Source organism: Sebastes umbrosus, chromosome 17 (assembly GCF_015220745.1).
Source record: "Sebastes umbrosus isolate fSebUmb1 chromosome 17, fSebUmb1.pri, whole genome shotgun sequence".
In the NCBI taxonomy this organism is placed as follows: Eukaryota; Metazoa; Chordata; class Actinopteri; order Perciformes; family Sebastidae; genus Sebastes; species Sebastes umbrosus.
Window position 1 is genome coordinate 17,236,321 of NC_051285.1, and position 16,578 is coordinate 17,252,898.

General features: G+C 40.1%; 1 protein-coding gene across 2 annotated transcripts in view; it reads right to left on the reverse strand.

Annotated features, from left to right (window-relative positions):
• Positions 1 to 6,436, reverse strand: part of LOC119475772 (serine/threonine-protein phosphatase 2B catalytic subunit alpha isoform-like) — a 43,968-nt gene extending 37,532 nt beyond the window's left edge. The window contains exon 1 of one of the 2 annotated variants that reach the window (XM_037748781.1): positions 5,978 to 6,436. In XM_037748781.1, coding sequence (XP_037604709.1) covers positions 5,978 to 6,032 — 55 coding nt within the window. In that variant the 5' untranslated portion in view covers positions 6,033 to 6,436. The remainder of the gene's footprint in view (positions 1 to 5,977) is intronic. The other variant, XM_037748782.1, reaches the window with a different exon arrangement.
• Positions 6,437 to 16,578: the final 10,142 nt, after the last annotated feature.

Genomic DNA, 16,578 nt, shown 5'->3' on the forward strand with positions numbered 1-16,578 from the left:
CGACCCGATCCCGGATAAGCGGTTGAAGATGGATGGATGGATTAATTGCTTGATGATCCATATTTAATCACGATTAATCGCAAATGAATCGCACATTTTTTTATCTGTTCAAAATGCACCTTAAAGGGAGATTTGTTAAGTGTTTCATTCTCTTATCAACATGGCAGTGAGAATATGCTTGCTTTATGTTCATGTATGTATACATTTAACATTGGAAATCAATTAACAACACAAAACAATGACAAATATTGTCCAGAAACCCGCACAGGTACTGCATTTACACCTCTGAAAATGGCCATGCCAGTTGTTCCTTGCCAAAATTTAGCATGACATGGTTGGTACCAATGAATTCCTTAGGTTTTCTAGTTTTGTATGATGTCAGTATCTTCACTCTACCTTTAAAACTGAGCCCTACAACCTAGTAATCGCAAGTTACATTAAATACATTAGTGGTGTTAAAACGAATCTGTGTTAACGCGTTATTATTGCGTCAACTTTGACAGCCCTGATTATTATGTCAGTAATATCCGTTTGTAAAGCAAACAATTAAATACGATATACTGTACACCTTAAAATATAAATTTTAATTGTATACAAAGAGCAGCAAGGTCAGTGACTAGATTGACACACTGTCAGTCACTAACTGTAATTCCAGTACAGATGTGTGGTTACTTGCTAAGTATTTTTCTGAGTGCTGGATAAAACTCAGCTAACATCTAAGCACTCTATTCATCCAGCACTCTCCCTGGTTTGCTAAAGCCTGTGGCCATTAAAATGCACCAGTCACCTACTGTACCCAACAGACTGCCTGTGAACGTGTGAAATCCAACCACAGATCATTACTTCAGTGGCAGCAGAGGTTATTTATTAGATCTGGAGCTGATCTCCGTGTGCCGTGCCGGACTATACTGTAGCTTTCTAGGCTCACGTATTGGCGTTAATCTACAGATCATCTGGCTTAACACAGAAAACTCTTTCTAAGTGTCCGAGCTGTAAATAATTTAGATCAAAAGAAAAATAAGTATTAAAATGCACAATAATGCAATAAAACTAAGGATGAAATTACAGGTTATTATCATTATTGTACAGTACCTTGGCATAGTTCAAAAAAAAAAAGGTTGCATCTACCTTACTCACTGATTTTTGGCACCACCCGGCAAACATGCAAAGTAGCCCAAATAAAAAATACCTATGATGTTGCGTGACCAACAGGTGCATGCTGGAACTGCCTAAAATACTAAATGCTAAAATGCTCATGGTGGATGCTCCAGCGGTGACTTGTACATTTGTTTAGGAACCTTTACCTTCAGTGAGGTGTGTGAGGCCTTTCTGCTGTTTGTGACAATAATCCCTGTCATAGCTATGACTGCAGAGCGCTCTGTCAGCTCACACCTTTTTAAATTTGAGGAGCACAATGGGACCAGAGAGGCTGAGTGGACTGGTTATAGTGGGACAGAGAGGATGAGTGGACTGGTTTGATCATGCTTTGAGAAAAAACGAGCAGAGAAGTTTGACCTACAGCAAATTGAGGAGGACTTTGCGGTGCACAAGACTCGCAGAATGACATTCAGACAGGTGAGTACAACAACCACCTCTCTCTTCAGATGAGGACATCAACAACCACTGTGTTGCCTAGCAATGTATCGTTATGTGTGTTGGACTATGCAGTGTGTAAAAACTGTGCAGCTTTTTTTTTGCTTTAATGTGTGTGTTTGTGGGCTGCAGCTGCAGTAGTGTATATATTATCTATACATCTCTGCGTTGGCTGCTTTGGTGATGCTTTATTCTGCTGTTAAAGTGTCAGGTTATTTAATGTCTGTAGCCTAATAATGTTTGTTGCACCAGTGTCCATAGCTCTTCTGATTTATTGTTGGTAATTTTTGTGTAATTGACTGATATTTTGTACTCTTTTCTGGTTAACTCTTGTGAGGCTACACTGAGGTAGGTGGATGATAATCAGTTGTGTTCACAGGCTGCAAATTTCTGCCCATAGAAAAAAGGAATATATTGTTGTTTGGACATAAGGGCTTTAATTTAATAGTTCTATTATATAACATTATCATCATCATATACCACCCCGTCCCCTTTTAAAATGTAACGCAGTAACGTTTACTCTGACCTACTTTTTACTTTTATCTGACTGCATTTTTAGTAAAATATTCTAGTACTCTACTCCCACCCCTGCAAATATGTACACACAACACAAGCCACTAGCAGCAGTATATTCAGGAGTAAGGGTATGCTTGCCAGATTTGTGCGGTGCATAGCAAACAGGGCCACTCAGCAGTGCCAAATGAAGAGAAGACAAAGGAAGAGTCTCAAAACTCAGGCTTAAACCGAACATGATCAACATGCTCTTTAATAATGAATGCTTGACTAGAGAAATCTCAAAGTCGCTGCTCCTGGGATAATGAGGCGGGCCCCGGCGAGTGTATTTAATGGGACTAAAAAATGTTCACAGTGCGCAGTGTGTATTTGTGATGGCAATGTGTGCTTTGACACTTTAACAGCTAGTACAAACTCAGCACAGTCACCACTAAAGTTTTCTCAATGCTTAGTTAGGTTAATGGTCATTGTGTGGCCGCCTGACAGCATGACGATACAACTATGCTAAATATGTCTCAAATACAGTGATAAATTACCTTCACAGGCCGATTTTTACGAGAATTGAGAGGAAGTGAATGAGCCAATGAGACATAACAACACTGACTGAAAAGTATTTTAGTCTGAATTGGAAGGCAATTAGCAAAATACATTGTTGTAGGTACTGTAATTGACATTACATTAATGTAAAATGCAGAAATACAAATCACGCTGAACTGATTTTACTTTTGGACAGACAATGCTCTGAAATAGAGCCACGTGCAGATGCTTTGAAAAGGACATAACACTTAGCTTTTTTAGGCAGAATGGAGCAACAAAGGATTAAGTCCACTAATAACAAAGAAATCCAAAAAAAGCAACCCAGATACTCAACAAATGATCTTCACCAATGCATTTTACAGACACACACATACGTATGTAGAAGCAAATGTACAAGTGCGCTGATATACATGTATGCTGAGATGAAATGAGATGAAAAGCTGACTTCCACTCAGCACCGGAGCAGAGTTGAACTATGAAATACGGTATGTTGCCGGGCAACAACAGCAGCCGCAGCTGACTGTTGGAGTACAGCCAGTGCCGCCACGGAAAACTGCAATTTGCATTGGAGGTTCACATAGATGCTGTTGGAAATGCTCATGCGGTACACACACGTCAAATTTTCCGATCATATTGAGGAGCATGAGCCTGTACCGTACGCCTTTTTATGCCAAAATACATTTTCCTGAGAATGATTTCTCCATACTGCAAGCTCGGAAAAAATTAAATAATAAAGTGCATGGTAGGTTTGTGTTGCTAATGAGCAACCCCTGGGTTCAGTCAGGAAACGCTGAATGGCTTCATCTGATTGGACTAACTAGACAGTGTGCATTCATAAGAGGTCCAATTAACATACAGTGCACAGACCCAAGTGTCAAGCTTTTAACATAATGTTGTGTTGCTTTTTTTTCACCAACGCCATACAGCTCCACCAGATCTGCTTTACATAACTAATGTTAAACGTGTAGATAACAGCAGATCTATTCTGCCGAACCCAACTAATGCTACATTATGTCGACATAAGTGTTGTTGGAACCAATTTGCATGTTTGCTACTGAAGCTATAGGGAATGTTTTAGCCTGTCGCAAAGCCTGTTGAGTTTACATATTATGTCTCAGTGCAGTGCTTCTCATATTGTTGCGTAATTATTTATTTAAAGAAACTGTTTTTATAGCTTCAAACAATAGAAAAAACAAACGTACTGCATTTCTCTTGGAATACTGTGACATATGAAGAAAATTATTTTCTAAGGTGCTGTATTAAAAGTAAGATAGTTCACAGGTGTACTAAAGGCCTCATCCCTGAAATAACTGACCTGAATATGCCTCTCGACGCCCACAGCACAGCGGTGACAGTGCCGTGGAAAACAAACTGCACAGACCAGCAGTTATTGTATCTCTTTAGATATGTTCTGTCAGGTTAAAACATGTAAGAGAAAAAGAGAAGCGAGCTGAGAAACTTGCTGTGGTGTAAGTTTGAGATATATATACAGGGATAAAAATAACTTGGAGTAGCTTGTAGTATCAGTGCTCGGTAGTCTTCTACATGCACCACACAAAATCGCCATTGTTTTGATCATCTGAAGGATGCATGATTCAGTTTCTTGCATCTAAGTTTTCTCAAGCCTTTTGGGAATTTTAAAAAAAACTTGTTTTACTACTTTTTCAAAGAGATATACAAGAATAGGACAGTGGATAGAAGTGACAAGGAATATCCATATGTGGTGAAATGATGCTCCATTTTCGACAGGAAAAAAGAGCAAATTAATGGGGATTTGAACACATACGGTAAATGAAGCTATTGAGCAAGGCTTCTAAATTACATTACAGTAGCAAAAATGAAACAAATGCATATGATTTTGCTCAACCAGAAAAAAATGCTCTGACTGTTTCAAACCTTGTACGAATATCCTAAATGTTACATGACCATGTTACAAAGCAAACGTCTGAGTCAGAATTCTTGGCTGTGCTGTGTTTGCTGATATAAACCTCTTGTTTGACATATTTTTGCATGCCTGGATGTCAGTAAAGCTTTGCCACAGAAATAGCCACGATAGATTTATCCTGGTTGTGCTCAAAACAACAACTAAAAATGTAATTTTAGACCAACTTCTTTTTGGACATTATGACAAATGACAGTGCAGATATTAGATGCTCTGTTTGGAGAGAATGTCCCAGTAAAACAAGGAACTGTAGCCTATCATCTGCTAACAGGGCGAATATAATGAAATGTGTCAGCAGTGTGATATAATGGATATGTTTCAGGATGCACAGTGTGTTATTCTCATTAAAAATGAGTCTGAAAAAAAGATGGTTCGAGTCACTCAGGAAAGACTAGGCTGATTTTCTGAAATATAATTGCTTTTTTGAGGGTCCAGAGATCTTAAATAAAGCTTTTTGTTCAGTTGTAACAGCGTATACATACAGGACATGCATTGTGCCTGCAGTCATTGTCACATAAGTGTATCTCACAGTGCAGATTACTCTGTGTTTCCACAACTCTTTAGCCTAAAGGACAAAGTTGTTAATGCTGACTGAGCTGCTCGGCCATTAAAGATAATATACCGAATGTGAATATATTCAGGCACACAGTGCTGAGTGTGAACTGATCCATGGTCAAAAAATGAGCAGGGCTAAATGAGTTATGGCACAATTGTGAGCACTTCTTCATCCTCCATTGATCCAAGTTGTATCCTCAGTAATTCTCTGACAGAGCAGAGCCTCCTCCACATCTACTGATGCGGCTTTTGGGATTCCATATAGACCTTTTTTTTTTCCTAATCAAATTAAAACATGACTCACTCCCGGTAAAATATACCCCCCATTAAATGTCAATTTCATGCACTCTTCCTCTTCCACTGGCCCTGTCACAGCCTGTGAAATCCTGCTGCATCACTGCCCCAGCTTCTACCATTTCTTCTACAATTTAGCCTGTTTTTATCGTCTCTTCCTCTCATGCCTAGCCGAGCCAAAGCCAACACACAGTCAAATCGTGACAGCAAAGATGAAAACATAAATAAATGTGTGCAATAATAATAAAAAATCCATATTTTCCGCTGCACTGCTGCTGCTTCTAAGCGTTGTGGCCGTTGATCACGGGGGCTGTGCAGCAAAGACAACCGGATTGTTGATCAACATCAAAGCTCCAGCAGCATCCCACCACCACCACTATACCATCCATCCATGAACACAACTTGATGGCCGCATATATGCACGACATGAAAATAATAAAGGCCATATTCTGGCGAACCCACGAGGAAGCTAAACGCTCTTAGATGTTATGTAATATCTACAGCCAATAACCAAAAAACGCACAAATGTAGGCTCTAACTTACATTTCACCATCCTATCGGTGGCGTTTAAGACGATGTCAGGGTTAGACATCTTCATGGGCAGTTGGCTGTCTTCGAGGCTGAAGCTGTTTTTTTCTCTCTCCCTCCTCTTTAGGGTCTACTCGCGGTATTTGTTGTCGAAATGCGACTGATGCTGTGGCATCACTTAGATGATGCGCCCGCCTCCGTGCGTCGGTGCTGCGCCGGGTAGGACTGCTGCTCCCCAGGCAAGGATGGATGGATGCTGGATGCGGGAGGATGCTGGAGGATGCTGAAGGATGCTGCTGCTGCTGCTGTGCTAAGCTGTTAATGTGGGGGAGGATGCACGGAGAGAGAGAGAGGGAGAGAGAGAGAGAGGTGGGAGAGAGAGAGATGTGCACTATCCCGACATGGCGGTGAAGGGAACTCCCACGCAAATGTTTCACGGGACTGCCTGATGCTGCCATCAGATGGAGGCTGAGACGGGGTTGCCCCCCACGCACGCACGGCGCGCCATGTTTCGGTATTCTCGAAATTTCGGTACGCCCGAAAGATGTGCGTGTGCATGGGCCTCGATTTTTTAAACATGTGTAACATTCATGAGCACCACTGGACCAGGTTTGGTTTTGATTACACACGCGCGCGCACATGCACGCGAACATCACAAGGCAGTTGGATTCGTTGCGATGATGATGATGATGATGATGGCGGCAGAGGAATTTCATTTGGTGGCGACAAAACCATCAGGGTTTGCGAAAAACTAAGCGACTCCAACTAGCAACCTATAGCACACCTTTATAGGAATATATTGTTTAGAGATGATGATATAATGATATGACGTCATTGGCTTTTGTGCCACAGCAAAGGTCAATAAATACATTTTGTGATAGCCCACGTCAAAAATGGTTCCCTTTTCCACACTTGTCTGCTGTAAAACGAACACTTGCATTTATATGATTTTTTCCATTAAAGCAGCAGTGGGTAGAATTGGAGCAAATGTGATTAAATCATTTTATAAAACGGTCTCTATATCCTGACAGTAGTGCATGAGACAGGTAATCTGAAAAAAAAATCATGTGCCTCTGTGTCCTCCGGTGTCCTCCAGTGCTCATAATGGCATCTGCAAGATTTCACAGACTGAAAGAAAACAAACAGTCAGATGGAGATGGAGCCTGTCTCTATAAGCAGCTGTCAATCACTCGCAAAATGGAATATCATATTAATATGATATTAATAAATATGTTTTCATTAGTGTATAATCACCTGAAAATAGGAATCATTGTGTTTTCGGTACCTTAGAATGAGCTGTTTATATCTACATAGGGAGTGGGTCTTCTTCATGGAGCTGGCCGCCATGTTTCAGTAGCCCAGAATGGACAAACCAAATACTGATGCTGAATAGGACCATTCACTTTTTCACATTTTCACATGTTCACATTTTCACATTTTCACATTTTCAGGTTTTCAGGTCAGCCGCCATAGTTCTACATGCTTGGCACACGGGAGAAGTTTCAGTTGGTTGCAATCTGCAACCTCACCGCTAGATGCCGCCAAATCCGCCACACTGCATCTTTAATGTGAGAAATCAATGGTATACAAAGTTATTGTCTAAACTGCTAGAAAGAAGGCATAGTTTAAAATGAGCAGACATTTTAAGGATTTTGAACACAAATCAAAACCTGGAACGATATTCATTTTTAGGAATGATGTTTTCAATCAGAGAATCCACAGTTCAATAAATGAATAGTCTAATATTGCTTTGGTGTATTTTAAAAATGTATTTATTTTCTTTTGCACAACAAAACTGTGAACATACAATTTCATGTATTCCAAAAAAGTTCAATTATATACAAATGCTACCAATAGAAGTAGTATTGGTAGCGACAAAATATTTGTTTAGAAATAAATAAAAGCAAAAAAGCAAACCTAAGACTTAGAAACTTCTTCTTTCTTTTCCTTTATGTCAGCTGGTCCAGCAGGTAAAATCTGTGTGCTTCATCCATTTAAATCTTTTAAATTTCCTAATATAAACAATAAGTGCATTACTTACTACCTGACTGAATCAGGGGATTACTCCTCGAGTTGTATTTATTGATCACTGAGCTGCATCTTTATCATCATTAGCCTACATTTTCCACCATTTATCATCAACAGTCATGACAACTTGTCTGAAACATGAGAACGACTTGTTTCAGTGCTTGGGATGCTCGCTGACTTTTCATATTCATAAATGCTCCTGCAGTAAAAGCTTTGAGCACAAACTGGACTTCAGTCATGTGATAAAGGAATTTTTGCTCATGTCATCCATTATGTGGTGCTTAAACACACATGTGACCGTGGACATTAAAGGACCCATATTGTGCTCATTTTCAGGTTCATACTTGTATTTTGTGTTTCTACTAGAACATGTTTACATGCTGTAATGTTCAAAAAAAACTTTATTTTCCTCATACTGTCGGCCTGAATATGCCTGTATTTACCCTCTGTCTGAAACGCTCCATTTTAGCGCATTTTGACGGAATTGCAACAGAATTGTGTTGCTAGGCAACAGCTTGGGCCCATGTATACTTCCTGTCTGCTAATGACATTCACACACACTGCAACCAGGAATAAACTGGGACACATTTAGAATGTTTACGTAAAAAATTGGGTCAAGGGTCTAAACACTGTATATTTGTGACATCACAAATGGGCAGAAATCCTGACAGCTTGTTTCAAATGCAGAGTTTCTGAATACAGGCTGTGTGTATTTCCCTGTGGATTGAGTGTTTCGATACTTTCACAGTATTTATATAGGACCTAAGCCTGCTTTATAATAAAAAAACATGAAAATCTCACTTTTTAATAATATGGCACCTTTAAGAGATGTGCAGGTCAAAGGCCTACAACACATTGAACAAAAAAAAGTTGGGACAAACACACGTGCTTAAAATTGCGTACATTAGTTTGGTATTAGTTTTAGTATAACAGCGAATGAAAGTTCTGTGTCCTTTTCGAGTGATTCTGAGATGTGTTTAATGATTCAAAATGATGCAATCGGAATAATGTGAGGTTAATACACTGTATAGGCCTTTATCATCTGCAGTGATTAGATTTCAACAAATACAGATCCCAAAGGTACGATGTTGCAGACAGTTGGGAGGAAAGATACTGTTAAAACAGATTGGAGATGTAAACAGGTGTTATGTTGAAGTCTGTTCCCCCGCCGAGTAGTGTTTCCCTCCTAATAAAATGATAGCGCCCCCCTCGGTAGTTAGAGGGAAACACATATCAACGGGTAACAGTATTCGACACAATACCAGTTCCAAGTATTTTCACAAATGCTCACTAAAACAGCTATGAGTACTAACATGTTCATTGTTTACTTCATTATATATTCACCTTCATAATGATAATTGTAGATAAGTGGCTTTGGAGGGAGGTCTGAAGGGTCAGTCAGTATTGGTGACATTTAGTGACTTTTTGAGCTAGTGCTGCTAGCTAATTTCATCGGAAAAGAGATGGCAACACTGGGCTGTTTTTTTTTTAGTTTGGATACATTCAAAATCTAGCTACTCTTGTTGGTTTCTCCAATGTTGCCGACCCCTGTACCTGTGATTGAAAGAAGTGGACTTTCAGATTCCTTTTAGTGCCCTAAATATGTTCCATTTGGCGTTCAGAACTGATGTGTTATCAAATACATGCAAATAGGCTAAATAAGTCCAATATCATGAAGATATTAATTTGTCTTGGATGCATGGACATTTTGATGAAAGCCAACATTAGCATCCTTGTTGAAACCTGCAGTGAATATTGCTCATGTTGGCACATCTGCAGATTTTGAATAATTTCTAACCAAACCTTTGGTGCTCAGTTTAATTCTGAGCTCTTAACCCTGCAGTAGGCAGCATATTTTTGGCATCATTGGGCAAAAAATCCATAATAACCTTTCAGCATATTGTAATTCAAGTGTTCTGAGAGATAGGGTGAGTTGCCATAAAGTGGGGCACTACCTAATGTGGGACACCTAAGCTCCAGTGGGTGTAGGTCTTCTTCAAACAAATAAAAGTCAATAAAACTATTAATATTCAATGTCTTTCTAATATGCCTAAATGCTTCAAAACTATTATAGTCTTTATTCATTATTCTTTATTTATTTATAGTCTTATTGCTTGTTTGATGTTGTTCGATTCTCTGTGTAACATCCACACATAAGCCTAGGTTTTGTAACAGCAATAACATTGTAAGTGGTAAACTTACTGAACATTGGATTGCACATTTAACCTTCAGTGTTTCCCACATTAACTAAGGTGATTTTTAGGCATTTTAACAGACTTTTCAGTGTCCCACATTTCAGACATGACTGTCCCACATTAGAAAATCAAGCTTTGTCTGAGAAAAGTTGAGTGGTGCCAGGTGGTATGAGTGTGATATCTGCATTTTCTTTTTTGGTTTGATTAGGACACATCCTGGGGATTTCGGAGTGGTACTGGGTTCGGATTTAATGTAATAGCCTCATATCACAATATATTCCAGAAATCTGAAATGCAAAAAAGGTCCCACATTAGGCTAATTCACCCTTACTATAGACTTCTGCACCTCCTCATGGCTCTGTTTTCAGGCTTTAACAAATCTAGCCTGTGACGGGAGACTTTGGCCAATCACAGGTCATTTCAGAGAGAGAGCGTTCCTATTGGCTGTTCATTCAACGGAGGCAGCTGTCAAGCACTCGCAGACTCCGAGTAAACAGTCAAACTAAAAAGGAGAGAGGCGAGAAATAGGAATTACAGTAACAGAATATTGATTCATAATTGATCAGCGCTGCCTAGTGTGACCGTTTGATCGGAGTTCTCGAGTGAATGACAGCTGCTCAGAGACGGCAGGCTCCAGCTCGGCTCTGATTGGTTGTTTTCCTCCGGTCTGTGAAATCTTGCAGATGCCGTTAGGAGCACCGGAGGACACCGAAGGACACAGAGGCACATGATTTTTTTTCAGATTACCTGTCTCATGCACTACTGTCAGGACAGAGTGACCGTATAAAAATGACTTTTTGTATTCATATTTGCTCCATTTCTACCCACTGCAGCTTTAAGAAGCTGCAGTGGGTAGATAGGCTACTGAGAGAATTACTGGTATAATTTGTTTATTACCAAAAAAGCACACAATTTTGATAGCCATCTCTACTCCTTATCATTATTTAAATTCTTAACATTCATATGTATTCTATAGGCAGTTTCTCAGGCCGCTCTGTGAGGAGGTCCTGCCACTAGATGGGGCTCCAACCCTGATTTTAACTGCAACAACAGCAACAGCTGGCCGGCTGGTACTGCTACAGGAGGGGCAGTGTTGGCTGCTTCACATTCAGGGACATGATAATTTGAGAAAGCAAATGACACTACTTATTTAGCTGCACAAGCTAAACAGTTGTTGATGTAATTTTGTCATGCTTTTTTTTCCTCATACTGTCAGTCTAGACAATAGAGCCACTTGCTTCCTGACAGATGAGGCTGAGCGTGTGATTAGTGGCAGGATGAGTAATAAATCTCTAGAAATGGAGCCAGCGTTGTTCATCAGGCAGAGTGGAGCTGTGAGGCTCACACGAGGCGTGACCGACTTGTTCAGCACGACGGGAAAACACACCACAAAACCCCTAACACTTTGGAGACTCGATTGATAGAGTGTACAATGGTTGTGGTATGTCCTTGAAGTTGCCAATATTGCTGGAACAGATAAAGCAGAGAGTGGTGATGAAAGGAGAGGGAAACTTTGCTGAATTTTTGTGCTGGTGGTGTTCTCTGCTCTCAGTTCAGCATTGAGATCAAAATGAACAATATTCTTGAGCCTTATTTCAATACACAAAAACTAGCAAGTCTGATTTACAGCCTTAAAAAGCATTGCATTGCTTTGACATGACATGTTCTTGGATATAACTGACTGACATGTGCGGAGGCAAAGTGTGCAAACCTTTGTGATGAGAGTTACTTAAATAATCTGGTTCTCAGGTGTAGAGTATTCCTGCAGTGGCAATGATCTGTTGGCAGCCACATTTGTTGACCCCTCCTTTTAAATACTGTTTATGCTGGCATGTCATCCTGGCATAGCGGTAGGAGAGAATGGAACTAAGAAACGGCCTATTCCAACATTATATACCGAAGCTTATACAGCTGTTCCCACATAATTAACTTGCAGTTATTTGCAGTCACGTCAACAACGCGAGCCATTAATTAAATCACAAGCCATGTTGCATATGATTCAATTACAACGCAAGCAAAATGTCTGGGCTTGTAATAACAACAGTTCACAAGTATATTGAGCATGAACACATTAAATTTTTATTTTCTTGTTGCTCTGAAAACCATCATGTCATGCCCCAAAACGGTGTCTCGAATTAATTTGAATTCCGTAACCCAAAGTATTTCTAAAACTGTAGTACAACCACAAATACACAAATAATTTAACAAGATTGTTTCATTAGGCCTTTGGATTAACTGATTTTGTTAAAGGAAAAGTTGCACTTTTGGGAAATACGCTTATTCAGTCTCTTGCAGAGAATAAGATGATAAAGATTGATACCAGTCTCATGTCTGTGCATGAAATGTGCTCTGTACGATATCCAGAGCATTAATATAGGAGCAAACAACTATTTGCTAGGTAAAGACATAGAGGAGTAATGTTTACCTGAGCAGAGAATGTGTGTGTGTTGTAATCAGAGCTTCTACTTGCTTCGTTGACATAGCCGGGCTGGCTTTTAGTGCATGTTAGTGCATGTGAGGGTGCCCCACTGGCTAGCTCACAGCTGCTGCTCTGCACTGCTCTCATATGGCATTTACAGCTGATAACGCCGTCCCGACCATTGGCGCCGTTGCGGAAGTGGAGCGCCCATCCTCCAGTTCCCCCTCCAGGTTAACACTGTTATCTCTGTCAGCACTTTCGTCGTTGTTTGCACTGTTAGCACTGTTAGCACTGTAAGCTGCGAGCCGCCAGCTCGCCGTTGTCATGTTGAGAGCCATTGTGAGACAATAGAAATGCTCCCAATCCTGTATTTAGCAACTTTAATTTGGATTTCCTCACTTCCAGATCAGCTAATCTGGATTTAGTTGAGATGTATTGAGTTTGTTTTATTCTGATTGACTTGAATAGTATGTGCTGTCTAATGGCAGAGAGTCACTGGCTTCCACAGCATAAGAATCTCATTACTTTGTTTACACTGCAGGTCCCAACCCAAAGTATTTCTTTAACTGCAATACAACAAATAATTTAGCAAGATTGTTTTATTAGGCAATTGCATTTGGATGAACTGATTTTGTTAAAGGAATAGTTGGACTTTTTGGGAAATACGCTTATTCACTTTCTTGCAGAGAATTAGATTGATCTTGTATCTGTGCAATAAATATGGAGCCAGAGCCTGGAGGCATTTAGCTTAGCTTAGCATGAAGATCCAAAGCAGGAAGAGAAATGAGAAGGGGAAACAGCTGGCTTGGCTCACTCCAAGGCTCAAAAGTATACCGGTACTCCTAAAGCTCACCAACTATCCGCATAGAAAGCGAAATGTAAAACCAACATGTTAAAGTTTTACGTGCTGGAACTATTTCCCTCTGAACTCAGTGACTTCCTGGAGGTTGTGAGAAGAAACAGCAACTGGAACGCTCTGCTCCAACAGCTGGTAAAATTTGGTGACAGATGATCTGCGGTATTCTACGGGAAGTGACATCACCTGGCACCAAAGACCGGCCAATTAGGATAGAGAGCGAGGAAATTTTTGGTTGCCAGTAGATGTAGACAGTAGATTATAGTTCCCCCTGTACTCCAAATGTTAATCTGCAGCAAGACGACAAAGAGATTAAATCATAATTCAGCAATCGCATCTTTCAGGTAAAATTGTCAAATATTAGAAATCCCTGCTGATTTATATAGATCGATATAGAGGTGAATGTGGGGACGGCTTGATGATGTGTAGTAATGCGGATAAGGATTAGAGGTTAAAGAATGGATGGTACAAGTCTCTGTGTTTGTGCTGCTGAACAATGAGAGAGAAAAAGAACATTTCGAAGTGTAAACTGGGAGAGACACTGCAGAAAACAAGAAGCCAGCCTCTCCTAAATAAGGGGGGGGGATGTTGAAAGTGTGTTGCAGTGATCATTTGGAAGGTTTACAGGGCTTGCAACATTCCTCAGTGTTGGGAGAGAGCTGATGTTCATGCCTCGCCCTGCTCCCGTCATCCCTCGCGTACCTCCTTTTGGGCCGTCTTCGGGGGCTTTCCTGCGGTGCTGGTCATGTGTGCAGCTGGGGATGGAGGCCATGCAACGCTAATCCTCCTCCCCAGCTCAGGAAAGTACCCTGCCTCCCTGTGCAGAACGAAAACAACAAAGAGCTGAGTGTTGCTGCAGCCTCCGGGGTTCAGTGCACCCACCAGAACATGTCCAAGAGTCACAGCTTGCTGCTCCCTCCTACCCATCTAGCCATGCATGACTCTCCTTCTCGCTCATGCTTTCTCTCTCTTTTTGACCCTCTTTTCAACCTATGAAAGACGTGTGTGGTTGAGGACTACATTGTAATGTACCTCAGTTTCACACCAGAAATAGAGGACTTTAGAAGGTCAAAAGGGAGGACACAGGGAATGCTTCAAAAGAGGATGTGGTGAGAATGGGTTTTACGGAGGAAAAATTTTTCCTGTACATGTTACATCATTCATAATGACTATATGATTACAGTGAAATAGTCTGAAACAGAAATGGAAAAATACAGAAAATGGAGAAACAAATGTGAAACTCTAATTAACGTCACCCAATTATAAATAAGCAACATACATTATCTCTGGACTCACAAAAGCATGCCAAAACCTTGTTTAGGTACAAGGTATCCCCAGTGTTTGTTGTTGCATGGAGGGTTGTTTTGTCCGTTATATCTTTACATATAGCACTTTGGGCTGTTTTGATAGCCTACTGGACATTAACTGGTTCTGGAAGAGTCCTTTCGCAGGAAAAGGCTTATGGATGACACAATAATGCGCAAGGCATTTAGCATGCAATTAGAATGCCTTTCTTGCTTTTTGCGTGTCATTTGTACGCCATAGTCTGTACTGACTGCATCCGCATAAATATGCTACATTCATATAGAGACAGACAACCATTTACACTCACATTCACACCTACGGGCAATTTAGAGTCAACAATTAAACTAACCTGCATGTCTTTGGACTGTGAGAAGAAGCCGAAGAACCCGGAGGAAACCCACGCTAACACGGGGCGAACATGCAAACTCCAGAAGGGCCCCAAGCCGGATTCGAACCTGGGACCCTTTTGCAAGTTATGTTAGTGACGTTTGTCCCGTGCTGTTTAGTGACATGTTTTCCGTACTTGTTACGTTGTTTCCCTACACATTTTACTTAGTTTACGGTACTTATTGTATGCCCCACCATGGTGTTTTTTCTTAAACCTAAGTGAGTGGTGGACGTTACCATAGTTCTGTTGCGTGGCGTACAAATGACACGCAAAAAGCCTAAAATGCATCCTCATGACACAAGGAATGCTATTGGAATATCGTGAGGGGACGGTACTGTACTGAATGCAGCTTGTTGAAAAAGAAACAAATCTTTTCTGCAACATGTTTTGTTTTGCTGGTCTTGTAATGTCCTCTGGTTGTTGTTGTTGTTGCTGCATAATGTCCACTTTCCTCTTCTTTAAGGCCAATTTAGTGAACGTCATGTCATCCGGGAGACGAGTATATTTGGACAAAAATAGACGTGAAATGTTTTTCCAGCTGCTGTTTGGTCTAAAAATAGTGATTTTAGCCCCTGAGAAGCTTTTCTTAGCAAGATTGATGGTTATATTGTTGTATCACCAACAAAGGATTCAATGGACTGATGTGTGTCTACAATGAGGATTGTATTTGAGGCATCAAAGTATCCATTGTAGATTTTAAATGAACAAAAGTGGAATGTGTTACCAACCTATAATCATATTAATCCACTGCCTTCTTTTACTTCCTTTTTCCCTTTCAAACATGTTTTTGAATTATTATTGTTTGAAGGATTTGTTTTGGTAAATAACTTCTGCCGATCACTTCTTGGTTGTGATGACGTCAGTGCAGTTGGACAGTGATTTCAGGGATTACAATAAATGTTTAACAGCTTCCAATGCAACAGATGTAAGAAAACAGAAACATTTAAAGTGGTATAAGATGAAAGCTATAACCAAAAATAGTCAAAGTACACAGTGTGTAGATTTACCAAATACATCTTGGGGAGGGTTTAATTAGGATTTAAGCAATAATACTGCGTGACTCAGAAGTTACACTCCAAAATGAAATACTTGTCATTTTAATTAATGACACCCACTCCTTCATACTGACTCAGGTAACATTATTGCTTGGCACTGAAAATAGATGTCATCCAAAGACATTTTTCTACATTTTAGAACAGAATTTGGTTGTTTCCTAAATATTTCATGATGAAGTTAAAGTATTTTCCCTAATAGATATAAATCACAATGCATAATAACTTAATGCAAAAACATTAATATGGATGATGCGTTGTAGCAACATTTTGGGTCTTTAAAGCATCCTATAAAATATTACAACCAGGTTTTTCCAGCTTGAAAAATGTCTGATTGGTGAAATAATTTCCACAAGTTTCCAGTTCAGTATCA